The sequence below is a fragment of the Cheilinus undulatus genome, linkage group 9, assembly GCF_018320785.1.
Source record: "Cheilinus undulatus linkage group 9, ASM1832078v1, whole genome shotgun sequence".
In the NCBI taxonomy this organism is placed as follows: domain Eukaryota; kingdom Metazoa; phylum Chordata; class Actinopteri; order Labriformes; family Labridae; genus Cheilinus; species Cheilinus undulatus.
In genome coordinates, this window is record NC_054873.1 from 4,007,473 (window position 1) to 4,028,700 (window position 21,228).

General features: G+C 40.5%; 2 protein-coding genes and 1 pseudogene across 2 annotated transcripts; all 3 read right to left on the reverse strand.

Moving 5' to 3' along the window:
* Positions 1 to 1,005: 1,005 nt before the first annotated feature.
* On the reverse strand, positions 1,006 to 11,538 carry LOC121514791 (E3 ubiquitin-protein ligase TRIM21-like). The gene is made up of 4 exons (XM_041795124.1): positions 11,469 to 11,538; positions 10,272 to 10,384; positions 9,900 to 10,113; positions 1,006 to 3,062 (listed from the first exon to the last, which is right to left on the reverse strand). Exons 3-4 carry the CDS (start codon positions 9,915 to 9,917, stop codon positions 1,425 to 1,427), a joined length of 1,656 nt encoding a protein of 551 aa, XP_041651058.1. The 5' UTR covers positions 9,918 to 10,113; positions 10,272 to 10,384; positions 11,469 to 11,538; the 3' UTR covers positions 1,006 to 1,424.
* An 840-nt stretch (positions 11,539 to 12,378) lies between these two features.
* Positions 12,379 to 15,430, reverse strand: LOC121514794 (E3 ubiquitin-protein ligase TRIM21-like). Its single transcript, XM_041795126.1, has 2 exons — positions 15,345 to 15,430; positions 12,379 to 14,455 (listed from the first exon to the last, which is right to left on the reverse strand). The coding sequence occupies exon 2, from the start codon at positions 14,444 to 14,446 to the stop codon at positions 12,824 to 12,826; it is 1,623 nt and encodes a 540-aa protein (XP_041651060.1). The 5' UTR covers positions 14,447 to 14,455; positions 15,345 to 15,430; the 3' UTR covers positions 12,379 to 12,823.
* Positions 15,431 to 16,254: 824 nt separating this feature from the next.
* LOC121514796 lies at positions 16,255 to 21,228 on the reverse strand (annotated as a pseudogene).

Consider the following 21,228-nt stretch of genomic DNA (forward strand, 5'->3'; position numbering starts at 1 on the left):
CCGGCTCAGTTCGGTGTGGAACGGCACGCATTGTTTTGCATTTCCATACAGCAAAACTTGGAAAGCCGACCCGTACCCACTTTTCAGCATCCCTCCACAAGGGTGCAAATCTTACCTATCTGTACCAGAAAGGTGGAGCTACAAACACAACAACAAGGGGGCTGTACTGACGTCACATCAGTGTGCGACACAGCTGCTCCGCTCAGGGCTGATTTTTTGTGCCAATTTTCTCATGTTAATCTCAGTATTTTCACTCTAATGCTCACAAGAAAATAGAAAATAAACCTGGATGTGTTTTTGCAAATATTAAATTCAAGCAACAGTATTCACATTTCTTCTATCAAAATAAACAATGTTGAGTTCTTTTAGCAAAGAAAACACATTTCTGATTGTTTTTATCCCTGTGACCACGAGCTAACATCAGTCTAAGCTAGCAAAACACATGAAAAAGTGCTCCTCCGTAATCTGTCAACAAAAATATCCAGCAACTTCAACACTCTTCTTCAAAATCACTTTTTCTACCAGAACAACTTTGTTTGTTCAAGTCTGTGTTAAGCTAGCTGCCTGTACCACTGTTCTCTTCTTCTGTCTCTCTGCCCCTCCCAACCTGTTTTTCCTCATCAGAGAGACCAGCATGCTTTCTCTGACTAAAGGAGCCTGGCGACACCCAGTGGACATTTAGACAAACTACATCAGGAACAACATTACATTTTAAACAGGAACTGTTTCAGAGATACTGGGGTCCAAAAACTGAGGTGGATAGAGGAGTTTGGAGGAAAGTTCTCCTGGTAAATTGTTGGATTTCCCTGATCTAAATCTGTCAAGTTTTACATGTTTTGGAAAGGAAAACTGGACAACAATATCTTTAAAACCATGTTATTGGACAGCAGCATGAATGATCTTTTTTTGTACCGTCAAGAAAAAGACGTCCAATGTTAAAGACAAATGATATTTGTAAAAAGATGAAAGTCAAGATTTCAAATCATGGTCATTAGACAGCAAAAAGTTGATTATCTCCTTTATTTACAATGTCAAACATAGCAGTCAGGTTGTCTCATTTACAGACTGATCTTCAGTTATTGGTGCCAGTATGAAACACTTGACATATTTACATCCATCAAAGAATCAAAATGTTTGACATTCAGCAGACAGACATTTCAGATCTGTGTTCATGCTGTTTGTTTCTGAGTACATGGTTTTTGGAGGATTTAACAGACAGAAAGGCACTAAAACAGTTATCAGAATGGATTATATTGAATGCAGGAAAACTGGGTAGACTTGGTTGAGAAGAAATAATGTGATATACCAATGTTAGACTCTGGACCCAAGGACCCAACAATGTTTGGTTGTCAGTAATCAAAAATGTACATCATTAGATAAAGTGATGGTGATGGTAATATGTGTTTAGTAATACTAGCATCTTTCTACTTGTTGTGACTGACAGGAGAGATAATCAGAGGAACAGAGGTAAAACCAGGATTAAATATTGGGTAGATTTTCTCAGTGAAGGAGCAGCCAGTAAAGGAGTAGATCAGAGCTGCAGCATCAACGTCATAAAAGGAGACCAGACCCTCCTCATAATCCACAAACGCCCCCACCTTCTCAGGACCAGACTGCAGAGAGAGATGGACTGATGGGTCAGCACAAGCTTCGTACTCATTTTCATTCCTCAACCATATCGTCCAGAAACCGTTCTGAGGAGACAGTTTGATTTTTCCCTTCCTTTTGATCGACTCTCTGGCCACTCCTAAATCCCAGTCAGTCTTCCCTTTAACCTGAACCTCGTAGTAAAATCTGCCTGAAGAGAAACTCTGCTTGGAAAAGACATTGTTACACCAATCAAATCTCCCTGGATTTTCTGGGAGATCTTTCCTCACATCACTATCATAAACTTGTTTCCCATCATCAGACAGGATCAGCCAGGGACTCGCTGTATCAGGATCTAGTGTCACATCCACCTCATACTGCTGGACTCTCTTCAGCTCGGCCTCAAACAGCTTCTTCATCTGTTCACTGATGGTCTCCTCCAGCTGCTTCACAGCTCTCACCACAGTCCCCTCATATGAAGGTGGATGGACTCTGACTTCAGTCCAGTCCTTGGTGGGTGGAGCAGCGTTCAGAGACGTGAAGTTCTGGAGGAGTTGGAGGTGGTCTTCAGAGCGTGAGAGCTGCTCCACCTCAGCACGTCTCTTCTCCAGCTCAGAGATTTCCTGTTCCAGCTCTCTGATGAAGCCTTCAGCCTGTTTCTCCATCTCTCTCTGCTTCTCTTTGATGCTGTTAATGAGCAGATTTAGCTTCCTCTCAGCTGTCTCCATCAGTGCATTGAAGACTCCAACACCTTCTGCTATCTCTCTGTCTGCGTTCTCATCACTGAGCTCCACTGAGTGTTTGAGCTCTTCAATCTTCACTCGTCTCTTCTGGATCATCTGCTGAATTTCAGCCTCTCTCTTCCCCAGCTTGGCCTTCTTTCCTTCACATTCTTCTTTCAGAGGAACAACATCATGAGTCTTATGGCCTAGAATGGTGCACATCATGCAGACACACCTCTGGTCGTTCCTGCAGAACATTTCAAGCAGTTTGTCATGCTTTATGCACATCCTTTCTTCCAGGTTCTCCACAGGGTCCATCAGCTGATGTCTTTGCAGGCGTGGCACAGTTTGATGAGGCTCCAGGTGAGTCTCACAGTAAGAGACCAGACACACCAGGCAGGACTTCAGGGCCTTCACTTTGGTTCCAGTGCAGACGTCACAGGGAACTTCTCCTGGTTTGGAAACTTGTCTCTCTGAGCTGCTGCTGCTGGATTTCTGCTGAGCTGACTGTCTGAACTGAGCAGCCATCTCCTTGATGAAGGTGTTGATCTTCAGCTGTGGTCTGGTGGAGAACATCTCTTTACAGTTGGGACAATGACAGGAGACATTACTATCCCAGTGTTCAGTGATGCAGTTTTGACAGAAGTTGTGTCCACATGATAAGGCAACAGGATCAGTGAAGACATCCAGACAGATGGAGCACAGGAACTGATCTTCAGTCAGCAGACAGCTGGCAGCAGACATCTCTACAACCTGAGGACATGAGAGTGAAAGACTGTCAGTCAGTATGTTTACATGCACTAGTTTTAGCTCAATAAGGTTAATAAACTGGACTGCTGTCCTAGTCCTTCTCCACACTTAAACCCAGAAATGGAATTGGAGGAGTTATTTATTACACATTTTAGTCTCCCAGAGGAAAATGGTGTAGACTCTCTCCCTGTGGGGTGACCTCAAGCTTGTGGTCGGGCTTTGGTGATATCTGGTAAGAATCACAGCTTATTACATTAATAATGCCTAAACCCACATATCAGCCACTCTTCTAGATCCAGGACAGTTCCATGCAGGGTCAGAAGGGTCTTCTCCTGTTTGCATGCTCCTTCTTTTCAGAGCCAGGTTACACTTTACACTCATGGATGTATAAAGAAATATCTTAACTGCAGCTGTAGTTCAGCTGCCCTTAATAACACTGTTAACCACAGCTGTGACTCTTTCATGCCACTTCTCAGGCTGAACAAAAACAGATATTTCATTTCCTTTACTTCTCCAAGCTAGAAGTTCACACCATAATAAGGGAAGTGTTCTTATTTCATTCCATTTCATTTCATTTCATTTATTTGTTCTAGTCATGGCAAATCCATATTCACTCTCAAAGAGACATTCAACCTCACTCCACTCCATGGCTAGAAAGGAGCAGGGAGAAGAAAAATCTCATTTATCTTATTTGTCATATTATGAACCTGCATGTAGTGAACTCTGGGGTGAGGACAGCTGAACTGTTAAAATAAGAAGACGTGTCATTTAAATGAGGATTTAAAGTAGCTGCTTAGAACAATCACTCATTTGTATGCTGTTATTGACCAGATACAGAGCCTTGATATTTTGCTGATTCTATAAAACAATCATGGTCAATCATATAATTTGACTTTTTTAGACAAAAATACCAAAAAAAATCTCTAATATCAAAGTAAAAATAGATTTCAGCAAAATTTCAATTACATAAAAACATATGTAAAATAAATGACTGCATAAATATTCACCCCCTTCAAGTCAGTAGATGCAACTTTGGCTGCTACTACAGACAGTGTGGAGGCTTGCACATCTACTTCAGCTCATTGTCTTGCTGGAAAACTGTTTTCTCACTGTAATTCTTTTGCAGACCGAATCAGATCATCCTCCAGGATTTTCTTTATTTTGCACATTCATTTTACCCTCTATCTTCACAAGCCTTCCAGGACATGCTGCTGAGAAGCATCCCCACAGCATGATGCTGCCACCATGGTGTGTTTGTGGTGATGTACTAAACCTAGTGTTTTGTCTGATGGTCAAAAAACTCCATTCTGGTCTCATCAGACCAAAGAACTTTCTTCCTCTTGACCATGGAGTCTCCCTCATGCCTTTTGGTGAACTCTAGTCCAGATTGAATCTGAGTTTTCTTCAACAGTGTCTTCCTCTTTGCCACTCTCCCATAAAGCTCTGACTGGTGAAGAACCCGGCCAACAATTGTTGTGTGCAGAGTCTCTCCCATCTCAGCTGCTGAAGCTTGGAACTCCTTCAGAGTAGTTATAGGTGTCTTTGTAGCCTCTCTCACTATTCTCCTTCTTGCACGCACACTCAGTTTGTGAGGACGGTTTGATCCAGGTAGACTAAAGGCCTTTGCACACTGGGTCAGTTTTTATGTCTGAATTTTTGCACTTTAGATTATCAATCTCATGTGGTTCTAATCATGTCTGCACACTGACAGTGAATCTTTCGTGTGTCAATTTTTTGTGGGGAATGATTTGGATCGACTTTTTGGAAACTTTTGCATCAGGCCAAGTCATTCAGATATGTGACTGATTTTTTTTAAATCATTATTTTTTAACCTTTATTTAGCCAGGTTAGACCCATTGAGGGCTGCGCAGTGATGCAGGGGTTAGCGCTGTTGTCTCACATCAAGAAGGTTCCTGGATCTCTTCCCAGTCAGGGCCTTTCTGTGCTGTTTGCATGTTCTTCCCGTGCATGCATGAGTTCTCTCCAGGTACTCCAACTTTCTCCCACCACCAAAGACATGCTCATTAGGTTGACTGGTGACTCTAAATTAACTGTCGGTGTGAGTGTGAGTGTGCCTGGTTGTCTGTCTATATAGGTCAGCCCTGCGATTGAATTGCAACCAGTCCATTGTGTACCTCACCTTTTGACCAATGACAGCTGGAATAGGCTTCAGTTCCCTGAAACCCCCAATGGGATAAGAGGTATAGAAGTGGATGCATAGACCCATTGAGATCAAAAATCTCTTTTTCAGTGCCTGCTGCTTCCTTCTCTCTTTTTTGTCCCCCTCCCTCTATCACACTCAAACTTCACTTTAAACACTGTGGCTTGCCCGTGTACTACGTAAATATTAACCATGGAAATATAACAGATAAAGGCATCAGTTGATTCTCACAGGTACCTGAAAGACTGAATAAAAAAGTTGCTATCCATGTCTTCAACTCAGCACAGCTGACATATGAAGTTCTCTGTCAGGATGGACAGAAGTGTGATTTTAAGGAGTGACAGAGCCACAGGCTCATCTTCACTGCTCATTTACATCACAGTACGACACAATTCACCAAATTCTAGGATATCAACAGGTAATTATTAATAAAATGGAACAGACCCAGTGTGCTTGGTTTGAGTGCATGAAGTTTTTCTTGATTAGGGACAGAAGCAAACGACTCCGACTCAGTGTGCAGAGACCTCTATACATGTGACATATTCCTTCTTTTCTTCATGATGGATTCAACTGAACTCTGGGGAATGTTCAGAGCCGTAGAAATGTTTTTGTATCCATCCCCTATTTTATACTTTTCAACAACCTTTTCTCTGAGTTGCTTGGAGTGTTCTTTTGTCTTCATGGTGTAATGGTAGCCAGGAATAGTGATTAACTGGACCTTCAAACATTCACTGCACTCACCTAACTCAGGTTAATTAATTGGCATTGCTTTGTAGAAAACTGTTTTTTTCTTTGACATTAAAGAGGTTTCTTTTTGGAATTTCTTCTGTCTAAAAAAAAATCCTAGTTATATATAACCATGTTTGATTTATAAACTCAATAAAAGGGTAAAACATTCAAGGAGGTGAATATATTTTATAGTCACTGTTCGCACGTCTCATAAATCATCCATGACTCTTGTCATGAGATGATGTCTACTCACAGGTCTGCACTGGTTTGGACATCTGACGTAAGGTCTGGTGCAGCTTGCAGTGGTTATGGCACGGCTCAGCACTTTAAATCTGCATATTGATCCCACTGATATATATACTTTGGTATACAGGATGCAGCTAACTACTTATGTGGGAAAATGCATTTAAAGTGCATCTTATAAGATAGAGTTTACGTTAGTTCCTGCTGATCTTGCTAAAAAGTTAGCAAGCATAAGACAATTCACTCAACATTCAGTGGTTCGACTGCTACAGCTGATCTGAGAGGAGGGTGGTTGTGGATTCATAATGATCCAAAATGAATAGAGCGCAGAAAAATAATCACAGCATCAACAGCATAAAACAGTTATGAGTAAGAGGAGAGGTTCATGTTTAACATGAGGTTAACAGTCTGGATAGGACACACGAAGAAAACGTCACCTGAAGAACGTGAGGTGCATGACATTGCATTCTTTCTTATGAATTTAGAAACAAAAATGAAACTGTGCATTTTCATTGCTGCAGCCATGCAGCACCTTTATGCTTTCTTCAGAAATGTCAGTAAATTTTAAGTACATTACAGACTTCACTTATCCTGTGTGAATGCACCGTACCAAAGACTGACATCAGCGGGGAATTCACAAATTACCAGAGGTCCACAGGAAATACTTATCCTGTACAAATACAGCATTAGATACAGTATTTCCTCTCCTGTCAGTGTTCAGACTGTCAGACTTCAGACTTCAGTTTAACATCAGAGCTAAAGTTTGATTCTTCACTACATTTAGAATCGTACTCACCGGTGTTCAGAGGCTCTGTCGTGTTGTTGATGAAAACTTTTGAGTGGCAGAGACATTTGTCCGGACTCAGCTGTTGCTCTGAAACACTTTCAGTTTCATTTGATGAACGTCACATTAAACAGAGTCTCCTCTTACTCTCCAACTCTTCACGCAGCTCTGTAGTTGAACTTTAGTTACTTATTTTATTTTTAGACTTGGATACAGTGATGCCCTATAAATATACAAGGAGGATGCAATCAGAAGGAGAAAATATACAGAAAAAGACCTAAACCTCCAGACTACAAACTGACTTATCTTTGATTTTTTTGAAGTAGAAAAGTAAAATACCTCTTTAGAAGAACTGGCCTGTCAAATTTCAGGTTATTCTGAAAAATCTTTGTAATCATAGACTGTAGTGGGTCTTTATTTGGCTCAGACTTTAATCAATGTTAGTGAAACAGAGAATCTTCACCCCTCTTTTTGGCAGTAGAGCCCTTAGCACAGGGGTGTCCAAACTATGGCTAAATTCAGTAATTTTCAGTAAATTCTAGAAATAAAACAAAATATGGTCCACATTTGAACATGAAGCTTGTGCTTGACTGTATTCATAGTTTCAGCACAAGATAGTGCTACCATGCTAATTCTGTAAACAAACACCTAAACAAGATTTTATTCATGTTTTTGTGACTAAACTGAGACAACAATGTACATGGTAAGAATATTGGCAATCAAAATAATATCTTATTTTCTCAGTCCATGATGAATTTCAGCAGCAAATAGCAGTACTAGTAATATTCCCGGGGTTAATCCTGTGGCTGCCAGGGCCAAACAGGGCCCCCTGAAATCTGACTGGCATCCCCAAAAATCTGGAAATGATTGTCTATTTGCCTTGTCAGCTATTAAATCGAGCGCCTAGCGTTCGTTCAGGCAGGCAATGAGGTCAAGCGCCGCCCAGATCAGCTGACCTAATACAAGCCCTCATCAGCCAGCTGATTTGCTCTAAGCACGCTATTGACCATTCGCTGTCATGCTGCCTTATTTAGACCGCTCTCTCCTGGTTACGCTCTGCTGCGCTCTGCAAGCTGCTTCTTCAACCGTCCTCCACCCCAGCTCCTCCTACATACTGCTTTTGACTTAATCAGTGCCATTCAGTTGTCATTGATGCCTGCTCTGCCCTGGTGTTTTTGCCGCTTCTCTCCCTACCTTAGGCTTCCCTTAAGGCAGGGACGTCAAACTCAATCACAGCAGCGAGTTCTGAATTTGGATCCAACCTGAGGGCTGAGCAGGGTCCACATTTACCATACACTGTCAACCTCAGATTCACCAGCAATGAATTACGGAGGAAAAAAAAAACTCTGCACTGATGATAAATGATTTTGAGATTGAAAAGGTCAAAATGATAAGTTTAACGGTTCAAAATCTGAGATAAAAATTCAAACTTATTAGCTCAAAAGGTTCAAAACATGGCATTTAAAGTCAAAATAATGTTGTTGAAAGGCAAATATATGAGATAGTTGAAATCATGACTCTTAAGAGTCATAATATGAGATCAATTCAAAATCATCAGTTTAAAATGTCAAAGCGTGAGAAAAAAACTTTCAAATCTTTTATTTAAAGGTCAAAATATGACTTAAAATTTAAAAGTGAGGATTTAAAAGGTCAGATTATGAGATAAAAGTCAAAGTAAGGAGCTAAAAAGGTCAAAACATGAGGAAAAAGTCATAATCATGAGTTTAAAAGGTCAAAATATTACCTTGAAAATTAAAATTGAGGACCTAAAAGGTCAAAAAATAAGATAAAAAGTCAAAATTGTGAATTGAAAAGGTCAACATGAGATAAAAATAACAGTGAGGTGCAAAATTAAGAATATGAACTGAAAACATAAATGCATTGTCCCACATTCCTGACTTTTAATCAAATTATTTTAACTTTTTACTTTTTCTAATTTTTATGACTTAACAATGACATTTTAGATCATCATGGTTAAGTTTACATTTTTAAACTGGAGAAAATCTGCAGACCTCAAAGTGGACCAGTTATAATAAAAATATGATTGAATCTGGTCGGGTGTAACTGTACCACGGGCCAGATTTGGCCCCTGGGCCTTGAGTTTGACACCCCTGCCTTATGGGTATAGGAAGAGCAGGAACATGTGCTTTTCCTGCTTAACACTTCCCATATAGGCTCATGGAAGGGCAGAGGGTTCAGAGAACAGCCACACTGCCAAACATAAATAACAGTAAGTGTTCATTAATAACTGCTGATAGAGAAATATTTATAGCTGCAAATCATGTTTCCTGACTGAACTAGCCATTTAGGCATACTCAGTCACTAAGCACATCTTAACCTACATTTTATAAGTTTTACAAACTTTCATATACCTCACCATATTAAAGTGGTCCCAACATCCTTATATATTTCTGTATGTTTGGGCAGCCCTGCCTTAGCAGAATCAATCAGAATGGACCCAAACATCCATGGCATTAACATCTTAGATACAGCGGAACAAAAGATCCCCTTTACGCTGATGACGCTCTGCTCCTTATTACCAAACCTCAACTTAGTCTCCCCACAGTTCTTAATAAAATAAACTTATCTGGAACCTTTTCTGGTTATAGGATCAATTGGACCAATAGTGAATTTTTGCCTGTTGGTCTCTCTGATTCAACACCTTCCATTTCAGATTTCTGATCATTCATTCACATCTTTGAATTCAGATTACTAAGGAATTTTTCCCACTTCTTACAGCTAATTATCCCCCTTTAGGATCTGAATTGAAGGCAGTTATTCAGTGTTGGAGATCACTTCTCCCCCAATCACTGTACCTCTTCCGATGTAATCCTGTTCCTACTCAAATCTTTTTTAAACGTTAAACTCTGTTATCCTTCCCTTCATTTGGAACTCTAAAAGTCATGGAATACAAAAAGCTCACCTCTGGGAACCACAACATGTTGGTTTCGCTCTTCCTGATTTCTGTTTATACTACAGAGCTTCCAGCCTTAAATAATATCCATGTGTCCAATTGATTCAGATGAGCCCCCTTCTTGGCTGCAGCTGGAGTGGGAGCAATGTCACCCATACAGTCTGGACTGGTGATCCTGTCTCCAGCCCCTCCATTCCAACCATCACAGCTCCATCAGACATTCCTGCAATGGAGAAGGTTGGACATTTGTAGGGTTAGTGACTTCTACCTGAAGGGAACTGTTTGCCTCATTTCTCAATTGCAAGAAACATTTAAACTTCCTTGGAGACATTTTTAAAGTTTTTTTTTTTTTTTCAAATTAGAAATTATGCATCCACTTACCCCCATATGAAACTGTCTCACACTCAGCTTTGGACACCTGCCTCCTCCAAATCTCAGGCCTTAATACAAAGATGGTATACTTCTTTAAGTCACTTCTAGTCATGAACCCCCATCTACAACAGCAGTTAAAATGTTTGGGAGAATGAGGATGACAGATGACAGAATTTGACAGAATTGTATGTCCAACTGTAACACTGAAGTCTGTTCATAACTCATTAAAAATCAAAGTTTCTTCATCGCTGTGATTCTGTGCTGTGACAGATGTAAATGTCATCCTGAGTTATATGAATACACTTTCACTGAACCTGGTTTTATTTCTGTTCATCATTATCTCAAAAACCCTGAAACGTGCCGTCTCAAAAGTCCAAACCTCGTTACGGTAGCGTGACTCTGACATGCCTAAACGAACAAAATATTAATGTGAAAATTTAACGCATTAATGTCAGACCTTAATCAAAACATTAATATAACAGTGATGGTCCTAAAGGACACAAAAAACTAAACAGTTATGATTTTAGCTGATGAGGGGATGTTAAATATTATAAAGGTAAGTGTGTACTCTGACAAAATTTTATGAAGAAATATATTTTACCTATCAAGCTAAATAAAGAAGACTCATGAAATTTTGAACCTGATTTTATTTTGTTGCATTCCCTTTAACACAGACAGAATTTCACCTGATTCTAAAAAGTTTCCTGTTACTGAAACCACAGGAGCAGTTTTACGGTATTCACTGTTTCTCTCAGATCATGTTCACTGTTAATCCTCTTAGTATTTACAATAAATGAAAATAATGAAGCTATGAGACAACGTCTGAAGACACTAAAGTTTAACTGTCATTCAAAGAAAACAGAAACATTAATTTTCTCCAATTTACAGACTGATCTTCAGTTATTGGTGCCAGTATGAAACACTTCATGTGACAGCATTTACACTCATGTTTAGTTGCTTTCTCTGTGTTGGTGTCTGTACAGTTAAAGTTAAATATTAGGATCAAAGATTTTCTCCACAAACATTTCTTTTTCATGCTTTTACTTTGTAGTATTTTCTTTTGGAGTTTAGGATACTTTACTTCCTGTCAGGATGAACGCCTGCGTTCATGTTGAAAATAAAAAAGGAACTTCTTTGACAGGAACAATATTTCTGTGTCTGATTTATTAAAATAGAGTGTTATTGTGTGTTAGTCAGTGTACTCACCAGTGTTTGTCTTCAGTTGAATTAGTCTTCAGAGAGAAACAGAGAGACGTCTCCTCTCCTGCAGCTCTGCCAACACTCTGACTAACTTTCACTTTGACTTCCTGATCAAAAACATCCACCTTCTCTGAGGACCGCCCTTCTTATCTTACCGTCCCAGTTATACACATAACACCAAGTGCCAAAATGACCAATTCTATTAAAATAAAAACAAAATTCATTCTACATAACACTAGCAGCTGAATTCATCCTTTAGTGTTTTTATCAATTGAATAACTACATGTGAAATTATCAGGAATATAATGTTTTTGATGGTTCTTTAAATGTTAAAAATGCTGTTGTTTCTATCAGCAAAGACCAAATTTAAGATGTGTTGCACAAATCCAAAGGACAGAAAAGTTGGGACGCTGTATAAAATGTGGATAAAAACAGATTACAGTGATATGGAAATCTTTTTCAACCTAAATTTAACTGAATTCAGCACGAAGACGAGATATTTAATGTTCAAACTGATCATTTTTACACACATCCCTAATCTGATTCCTGTGTCGTGTTTCAGCAGCAGATCACCGTCTATAAGGCCAAACCTCCTGTGACTGCTCAGGCAGACTCCTCACTGGCAGAGCAGCTCCAACATTTCTCTGCCTGCCTCACAGATCACTAACAAGTTGTCGAGATCAACCTCCACAGCTCAGCTCTGGGCCCTGGATTTCCCTGATTTAAATCTGTAAATTTTTAGATGTTTTGGAAAGGAAAACTGGACAACAATATCTTTAAAACCATGTTATTGGACAGCAGCATGAAAGATCTGTTTTTGCAGCTTTAAGAAAAAGACATCCAATGTTAAAGACAAATGATATTTGTAAAAAGATGAAAGTCAAGATTTCAAATCATGGTCATTAGACAGCAAAAAGTTGATTATCTCCTTTATTTCAAATGTCAAACATAGCAGTCAGGTTGTCTCATTTACAGACTGATCTTCAGTTATTGGTGCCAGTATGAAACACTTGACATATTTACATCCATCAAAGAATCAAAATGTTTGACATTCAGCAGACAGACATTTCAGATATGTGTTCATGCTGTTTGTTTCTGAGTACATGGTTTTTGGAGGATTTAACAGACAGAAAGGCACTAAAACAGTTATCAGAATGGATTATATTGATGAATGCAGGAAAACTGGGTAGACTTGGTTCAGAGGCATCATGTATTGTTAAAAATTTATTTAATGTAATGTAGAAAAAACTTTTATTGACTTGATTATAAAGACCCAAAATTGTATTGTTTTTCATGCTTAAAAATGTACATTTGGATATGGAGTGACTCTAAATCATTGTTCAGAAAATCAATTTTAATTTCTACTCAGTGTGACCAACAGGAGAGATGATCAGAGGAGCAGAGTTTTTACCATCATCATTTAAACCAGTACCAAAGAATGGGTAGATTTTCTCAGTGAAGGAGCAGCCAGTAAAGGAGTAGATCAGAATTTCATCATCTACGTCATAAAAGGAGACCAGACCCTCCTCATAATCCACAAACACCCCCACCTTCTCAGGACCAGACTGTAGAGAGAGACGGACTGTTGGGCTAGCACAAGCTTTGTACTCATTTTCATTCCTCAAACGTATCGTCCAGAAACCGTTCTGAGGTGTCAGTCTGATTTTTCCCTTCCTTTTGATCGACTCTCTTGCCACTCCTAAAACCCAGTCAGTCTTCTCTTTAACCTGAACCTCGTAGTAAAATCTGCCTGAAAAGAAATTCTGCTTTGATAAGACGTTTACACACTCCTCAAATCTCTCTGGATTTTCTGGGAGATCTTTCTTCACATCACTATCATAAACTTGTTTCCCATCATCAGACAGGATCAGCCAGGGATTCGCTGTATCAGGATCTAGTGTCACATCCACCTCATACTGCTGGACTCTCTTCAGCTTGGTCTCAATCAGCTTCTTTATCTGTTCACTGATGGTCTCCTCCAGCTGCTTCACAGCTCTCACCACAGTCCCCTCATATGAAGGTGGATGGACTCTGACTTCAGTCCAGTCCTTGGTGGGTGGAGCAGCGTTCAGAGACGTGGAGTTCTGGAGGAGTTGGAGGTGGTCTTCAGAGCGTGAGAGCTGCTCCACCTCAGCACGTCTCTTCTCCAGCTCAGAGATTTCCTGTTCCAGCTCTCTGATGAAGCCTTCAGCCTGTTTCTCCGTCTCTCTCTGCTTCTCTTTGATGCTGTTGATGAGCTCAGCCTGGCGTCTCTCTACAGATTCTTTCAGAGCGCTGAAGACTCCAACACCTTCTGCTATCTCTCTGTCTGCGTTCTCATCACTGAGCTCCACTGAGTGTTTGAGCTCTTCAATCTTCACTCGTCTTGTTTGGATCATCTGCCTGATGTCGTTCTTCTTTCCTTCAAATTCTTCTCTCAGAGGAACAACATCATGAGTCTTGTGGTCTGTAACTGAGCACAGCACGCAGATACACCTCTGGTCGTTCTTACAGAACAGCTCCAGCAGTTTGTCGTGCTTCTCACACATCCTGTCTTCCAGGTTCTCCACAGGGTCTATCAGGGGATGTTTCTGCAGACCTGACTTGGTCAGATGAGGCTCCAGGTGAGTCTCACAGTAAGAAGTCAGACACACCAGGCAGGACTTCAGGGCCTTCACTTTGGTTCCAGTGCAGACGTCACAGGGAACTTCTCCTGGTTTGGAAACTTGTCTCTCTGAGCTGCTGCTGCTGGATTTCTGCTGAGCTGACTGTCTGAACTGAGCAGACATCTCCTTGATGAAGGTGTTGATCTTCAGCTGTGGTCTGGTGGAGAACATCTCTTTACAGTTGGGACACTGACAGGAGACATTACTATCCCAGTGTTCAGTGATGCAGTTTTGACAGAAGTTGTGTCCACATGGTAAGGTGACAGGATCAGTGAAGACATCCAGACAGATGGAGCACAGGAACTGATCTTCAGTCAGCAGACAGCTGGCAGCAGACATCTCTACAACCTGAGGAATATTGATAAAAATTAATGATCAATCTTATGTTAAACTGCTTGTTTGAGAAGTAGAAATGTTCTTTTGTTCAAATACAAGTCTTCACTCCTTATTGAAAATTTGAATCAATCCTTCCCTGTGTATTGATTGTTGAATTAAATGAAGTCAGAGATGTGTTTGATGTTTATTGTTAGGTTGGTTATTTCAATGAGTGCTGCACTGATACACCAGTGGAGTCTGAAACCAGGACTTAGAGAAGTGGTTCCTACCCTTGTTTCCATTAAGCCCCCCTTCACATATTTGAGAAGAGCTGTGGCCCCCCACGACCCATTAGAAAAGAGTGACGTATTGTTGTCAAAAATATGAATCAATTTGAAATGTTTTCATCATTTAAAGCCAAACAAAACAGCCACAAACACCAAAAGACTTTTCCAAAATTTGAGCAACCTCAGAGCAGAAAGACCCCCACCCCTCCAGGCTGGGAAATATGGCCTTAGAGCACAGAGATGGATTCAAAGATCTTATCCTGTCAAATACACTGATTCAACACTGTTATAGATAAAGAAATATGTAGGAGTGCATGTACAAAATGACTCACTGATGTCCAATGATCCCTCATTCATGTGACAGCATTTACACTCATGTTTAGTTGCTTTCTCTGTGTTGGTGTCTGTACAGTTAAAGTTAAATATTAGGATCAAAGATTTTCTCCACAAACATTTCTTTGTCATGCTTTTACTTTGTAGTATTTTCTTTTGGAGTTTAGGATACTTTACTTCCTGTCAGGATGAACGCCTGCGTTCATGTTGAAAGTAAAAAAGGAACTTCTTTGACAGGAACAATATTTCTCTGTCTGATTTATTAAAATAGAGTGTTATTGTGTGTTAGTCAGTGTACTCACCAGTGTTTGTCTTCAGTTGAATTAGTCTTCAGAGAGAAACAGAGAGACGTCTCCTCTCCTGCAGCTCTGCCAACACTCTGACTAACTTTCACTTTGACTTCCTGATCAAAAACATCCACCTTCTCTGAGGACCGCCCTTCTTATCTTACCGTCCCAGTTATACACATAACACCAAGTGCCAAAATGACCAATTCTATTAAAATAAAAACAAAATTCATTCTACATAACACTAGCAGCTGAATTCATCCTTTAGTGTTTTTATCAATTGAATAACTACATGTGAAATTATCAGGAATATAATGTTTTTGATGGTTCTTTAAATGTTAAAAATGCTGTTGTTTCTATCAGCAAAGACCAAATTTAAGATGTGTTGCACAAATCCAAAGGACAGAAAAGTTGGGACGCTGTATAAAATGTGGATAAAAACAGATTACAGTGATATGGAAATCTTTTTCAACCTAAATTTAACTGAATTCAGCACGAAGACGAGATATTTAATGTTCAAACTGATCATTTTTACACACATCCCTAATCTGATTCCTGTGTCGTGTTTCAGCAGCAGATCACCGTCTATAAGGCCAAACCTCCTGTGACTGCTCAGGCAGACTCCTCACTGGCAGAGCAGCTCCAACATTTCTCTGCCTGCCTCACAGATCACTAACAAGTTGTCGAGATCAACCTCCACAGCTCAGCTCTGGGCCCTGGATTTCCCTGATTTAAATCTGTAAATTTTTAGATGTTTTGGAAAGGAAAACTGGACAACAATATCTTTAAAACCATGTTATTGGACAGCAGCATGAAAGATCTGTTTTTGCAGCTTTAAGAAAAAGACATCCAATGTTAAAGACAAATGATATTTGTAAAAAGATGAAAGTCAAGATTTCAAATCATGGTCATTAGACAGCAAAAAGTTGATTATCTCCTTTATTTCAAATGTCAAACATAGCAGTCAGGTTGTCTCATTTACAGACTGATCTTCAGTTATTGGTGCCAGTATGAAACACTTGACATATTTACATCCATCAAAGAATCAAAATGTTTGACATTCAGCAGACAGACATTTCAGATATATGTTCATGTTCGTGCTGTTTGTTTCTGAGTACATGGTTTTTGGAGGATTTAACAGACAGAAAGGCACTAAAACAGTTATCAGAATGGATTATATTGATGAATGCAGGAAAACTGGGTAGACTTGGTTCAGAGGCATCATGTATTGTTAAAAATTTATTTAATGTAATGTAGAAAAAACTTTTATTGACTTGATTATAAAGACCCAAAATTGTATTGTTTTTCATGCTTAAAAATGTACATTTGGATATGGAGTGACTCTAAATCATTGTTCAGAAAATCAATTTTAATTTCTACTCAGTGTGACCAACAGGAGAGATGATCAGAGGAGCAGAGTTTTTACCATCATCATTTAAACCAGTACCAAAGAATGGGTAGATTTTCTCAGTGAAGGAGCAGCCAGTAAAGGAGTAGATCAGAATTTCATCATCTACGTCATAAAAGGAGACCAGACCCTCCTCATAATCCACAAACACCCCCACCTTCTCAGGACCAGACTGTAGAGAGAGACGGACTGTTGGGCTAGCACAAGCTTTGTACTCATTTTCATTCCTCAAACGTATCGTCCAGAAACCGTTCTGAGGTGTCAGTCTGATTTTTCCCTTCCTTTTGATCGACTCTCTTGCCACTCCTAAAACCCAGTCAGTCTTCTCTTTAACCTGAACCTCGTAGTAAAATCTGCCTGAAAAGAAATTCTGCTTTGATAAGACGTTTACACACTCCTCAAATCTCTCTGGATTTTCTGGGAGATCTTTCTTCACATCACTATCATAAACTTGTTTCCCATCATCAGACAGGATCAGCCAGGGATTCGCTGTATCAGGATCTAGTGTCACATCCACCTCATACTGCTGGACTCTCTTCAGCTTGGTCTCAATCAGCTTCTTTATCTGTTCACTGATGGTCTCCTCCAGCTGCTTCACAGCTCTCTCCCCCATATGAAGGTGGATGGACTCTGACTTCAGTCCAGTCCTTGGTGGGTGGAGCAGCGTTCAGAGCAGTGGAGTTCTGGAGGAGTTGGAGGTGGTCTTCAGAGCGTGAGAGCTCCACCTCAGCACGTCTCTTCTCCAGCTCAGAGATTTCAATGTTCCAGCTCTCTGATGAAGCCTTCAGCCTGTTTCTCCGTCTCTCTCTGCTTCTCTTTGATGCTGTTGATGAGCTCAGCCTGGCGTCTCTACAGATTCTTTCAGGCGCTGAAGACTCCAACACCTTCGGCTATCTCTCTGTCTGCGTTCTCATCACTGAGCTCCACTGAGTGTTTGAGCTCTTCAATCTTCACTCGTCTTGTTTGGATCATCTGCCTGATGTCGTTCTTCTTTCCTTCAAATTCTTCTCTCAGAGGAACAACATCATGAGTCTTGTGGTCTGTAACTGAGCACAGCACGCAGATACACCTCTGGTCGTTCTTACAGAACAGCTCCAGCAGTTTGTCGTGCTTCTCACACATCCTGTCTTCCAGGTTCTCCACAGGGTCCATCAGCTGATGTCTCTTCAGACCTGACTTGATCAGATGAGGCTCAAGGTGAGTCTCACAGTAAGAAGCCAGACACACCAGGCAGGACTTCAGGGCCTTCACTTTGGTTCCAGTGCAGACGTCACAGGGAACTTCTCCTGGTTTGGAAACTTGTCTCTCTGAGCTGCTGCTGCTGGATTTCTGCTGAGCTGACTGTCTGAACTGAGCAGACATCTCCTTGATGAAGGTGTTGATCTTCAGCTGTGGTCTGGTGGAGAACATCTCTTTACAGTTGGGACATCGATGTGGGACATTACTATCCCAGTGTTTAGTGATGCAGTTTTGACAGAAGTTGTCTCCACAAGATAAGGTGACAGGATCAGTGAAGACATCCAGACAGATGGAGCACAGGAACTGATCTTTAGTCAGCAGACAGCTGGCAGCAGACATCTCTACAACCTGAGGACAAAAAGGGGAAATTCAAAAACTTAAAAATATCTCTAAATTTTAATTGTTCAATCATACACACTTGGCTATTTGGAATATCGATACTGTTGTTTAGGTTTTGTAGATTTTGTTCTATATTTGTGGATAAAACCAGGCTGACTATGATATGAAGCAGGAGTTTCATAAATGTGTTCCCAGCCATGTGGGGTCAAGTTTCCAGTCTTTCTCTAAACTCCACAATCAGAAGCCCTGATGTCAGAATGAACAGAGACAGTTGCAGATGCTGTTGGACCCAGCTGACCTTGTTCAGGGAAAGTGTCTCCAATGAATTCATGATGAATTCCTCCGTAATTGCTGAGTGCTGGGACGAACATTTTTGTTCGTTGTTCATTGTTCTGGGAAAATGTCCCGAGATCTGGGATGAACATCCCAACCAAAAGAAGTCAACCTGAACTTTCTACCGGCCCCCTCTTCTCTAAGAAGTGGACTGTAGCATCTCTTGACTGTCAGCCTCACATACAGACAGCTGGAAGGCCACTGCTCCGTTAGCTAACCATCTGTCAATGGTAATCCCATGGTATCAGCCAAAAATCCCCCTAAACTCTTAAAGTCAGCCGTGCTTTGGCCTGGTGGAACTATAAGGGGAAATTGGGATTGTAAAGTTCACTGGGTTCCCCGTCATATTGTGGAAGGGTCATTTCCCTTTAAGAGTTAGTAATATTCACCTGTATGATGTTGATCTCAGCAGGATCCACACACTGGTTCCACCACTGATACAGAAAATAATACAGCAAGGAGTTCTCCATGGTGATTAACTTTTGCAGACCTAAAGCTGACAGAGACAGAGGCTGGATTCAGGCCTGACCTGCTGCATAAGGCCAAACCACAAGGTAAACCAGCTCTCGTAAGTCTCATACAAAAAAAACACAATTTATATTTTAGACATTAACTACTGACCCATGGATGGATAACTAAATCAACTTGGTATGACAGATCTGTTTTCCAAGTCTACAATGGCAGGTGAGTGGATTATGTACCCAGGTTAGCCCAAGGATACCAATTCTGTTTCTGGGTCCACAGGACCTGCACTGGTCTCTCTGATGTTCAGTTAGCACTTAGCATTCCTGAAGACACAGTAACTAGAGTTGTGGGACCTACCATGCCAAGATAGACTGGCATGGAGGTGATCAATATCACAAATGAGTCAGTCCTGCAGTCCTGTGACTACATGTTTAGCCAGATAAAGGGAGACAACAGTCTTGAGGAGTCTTGTACTGAAATAAGAGGGAAGCTGTGCCACTTTAACAGCTTTTCACCCTTATTTTTTACTAACATGCATTTAATTAAAACTGTGATATACTATGACGCAAGCAAAATTTGTGGGGAAAGCCACATATTAGTGAAGCCTGTTCTATGAGCTGACTCTTGTATATGAACCACAGACACTGACCCTGGTTGAGTGCCAGTGTCCTTTCTAGACGTTTTCTTGTTATTACTTAAAACAAAATTAAAAGCCAAACTGGTACCAAAATAAAGAGACATTTGGGGCAAAAAGAACAGTTCTTATCACTAAACTGAGCCAAATGATCCAGGTCTCTAAAAAAGAGACTACTTTCCCATCATGAGTGAGGCTAGACAGACATCAATGGTGGAAACATGAGTAAGATCAGGGTTTACTGAGCCAAACTCTGACAAACTGTACTGATCAGAACCACACCACTTAGTGGACTTGGACCATATGTGAGCACTGTCTGACCCCATCTCTCCAGATATTAGATGTAGGCTTTTAATCCATGTCTACCACTGATTCTCCATGAGGGTTTCAGAAATTTTGCATGAATGCGTCAATACTCTCAACACTCAAAAGCAGCTAAACCCCCCTCCACCTATGCTGAAATGTTGTCAGAGCCATGAACAGTACAAAAATGCTGGCATTTTGTGAGTGCTTCTCCATGCAGAAACCACTTCCTGTTCCCCATATAGAGTTCCTTGCCGTGTTGTGATGTCTTCAACGATACACATTTATTTTTAACCTTAACAATCCCATTGATAACTATAGGGACAAACCAGAGTGTCTTTGACAGATAATAACTTTATGTTTATATCATTTACAAGTTTAAGATGGAGACACATTTCACTGTTAGACCCTATACTTCTCTCTAATTTAGCATTGATCACTGTCAGATGTATTGATCATGAGTAAAACACAGCAGAGTGAAAAAGTGGAACAGCCAACCCCGGTCTCCCCTACTCTCCACTCCCTACTCACCCCACTGAGAAACTATTTATACTGGGATGTTAGCCTGTAGTAAAACTGCTCTATTTGGTTTGTTCTCTTCATGGTGACTAAATAAAGCCTCTGCTTTCTACCAAACAAAGTCAATCAGTGAGATTTGTCACGTTCAAACTAGTTTCTAAGTTGGAGGAAAGAGCTGTAAGAGTGTAAAGTAGCTAAAGATGATCCTAGCTGTGTATTCAGTCTGATAAGAACTAGTCTGAGTTCAGTCTCTCTTCTTCAGCTTTGACTTGTGTTTAGTGCTGGACTTCAAACAACATTTAGTCTGAATAGTTAGTGTTGTTGTGTTTGTTAGTCAGTGTACTCACCAGTGTTTGTCTTCAGTTGAATTAGTCTTCAGAGAGAAACAGAGAGACGTCTCCTCTCCTGCAGCTCTGCCAACACTCTGACTAACTTTCACTTTGACTTCAGGAACAAACAGACGTTAAAGGCATAATTTACCGATTTTCAACCAGCGGTGCATCGATAGTAAATGTACATGCACAATGATCAGTGTGTCACTGCCTTTACTATAAACAGTGAGGAGAAATCCCCTCTCATGTACCTCCACGGGTGGAGTGGCTCGGACGTCTGTTAGACTACAACCTGCACTTCCGTGTTTTCTCTTAGCCGACCTGCTG

Bases quoted from the DNA above. Each gene is read 5' to 3' on its own strand.
- LOC121514794 (XM_041795126.1), bottom strand. From the start codon at position 14,446: ATGTCTGCTGCCAGCTGTCTGCTGACTGAAGATCAGTTCCTGTGCTCC.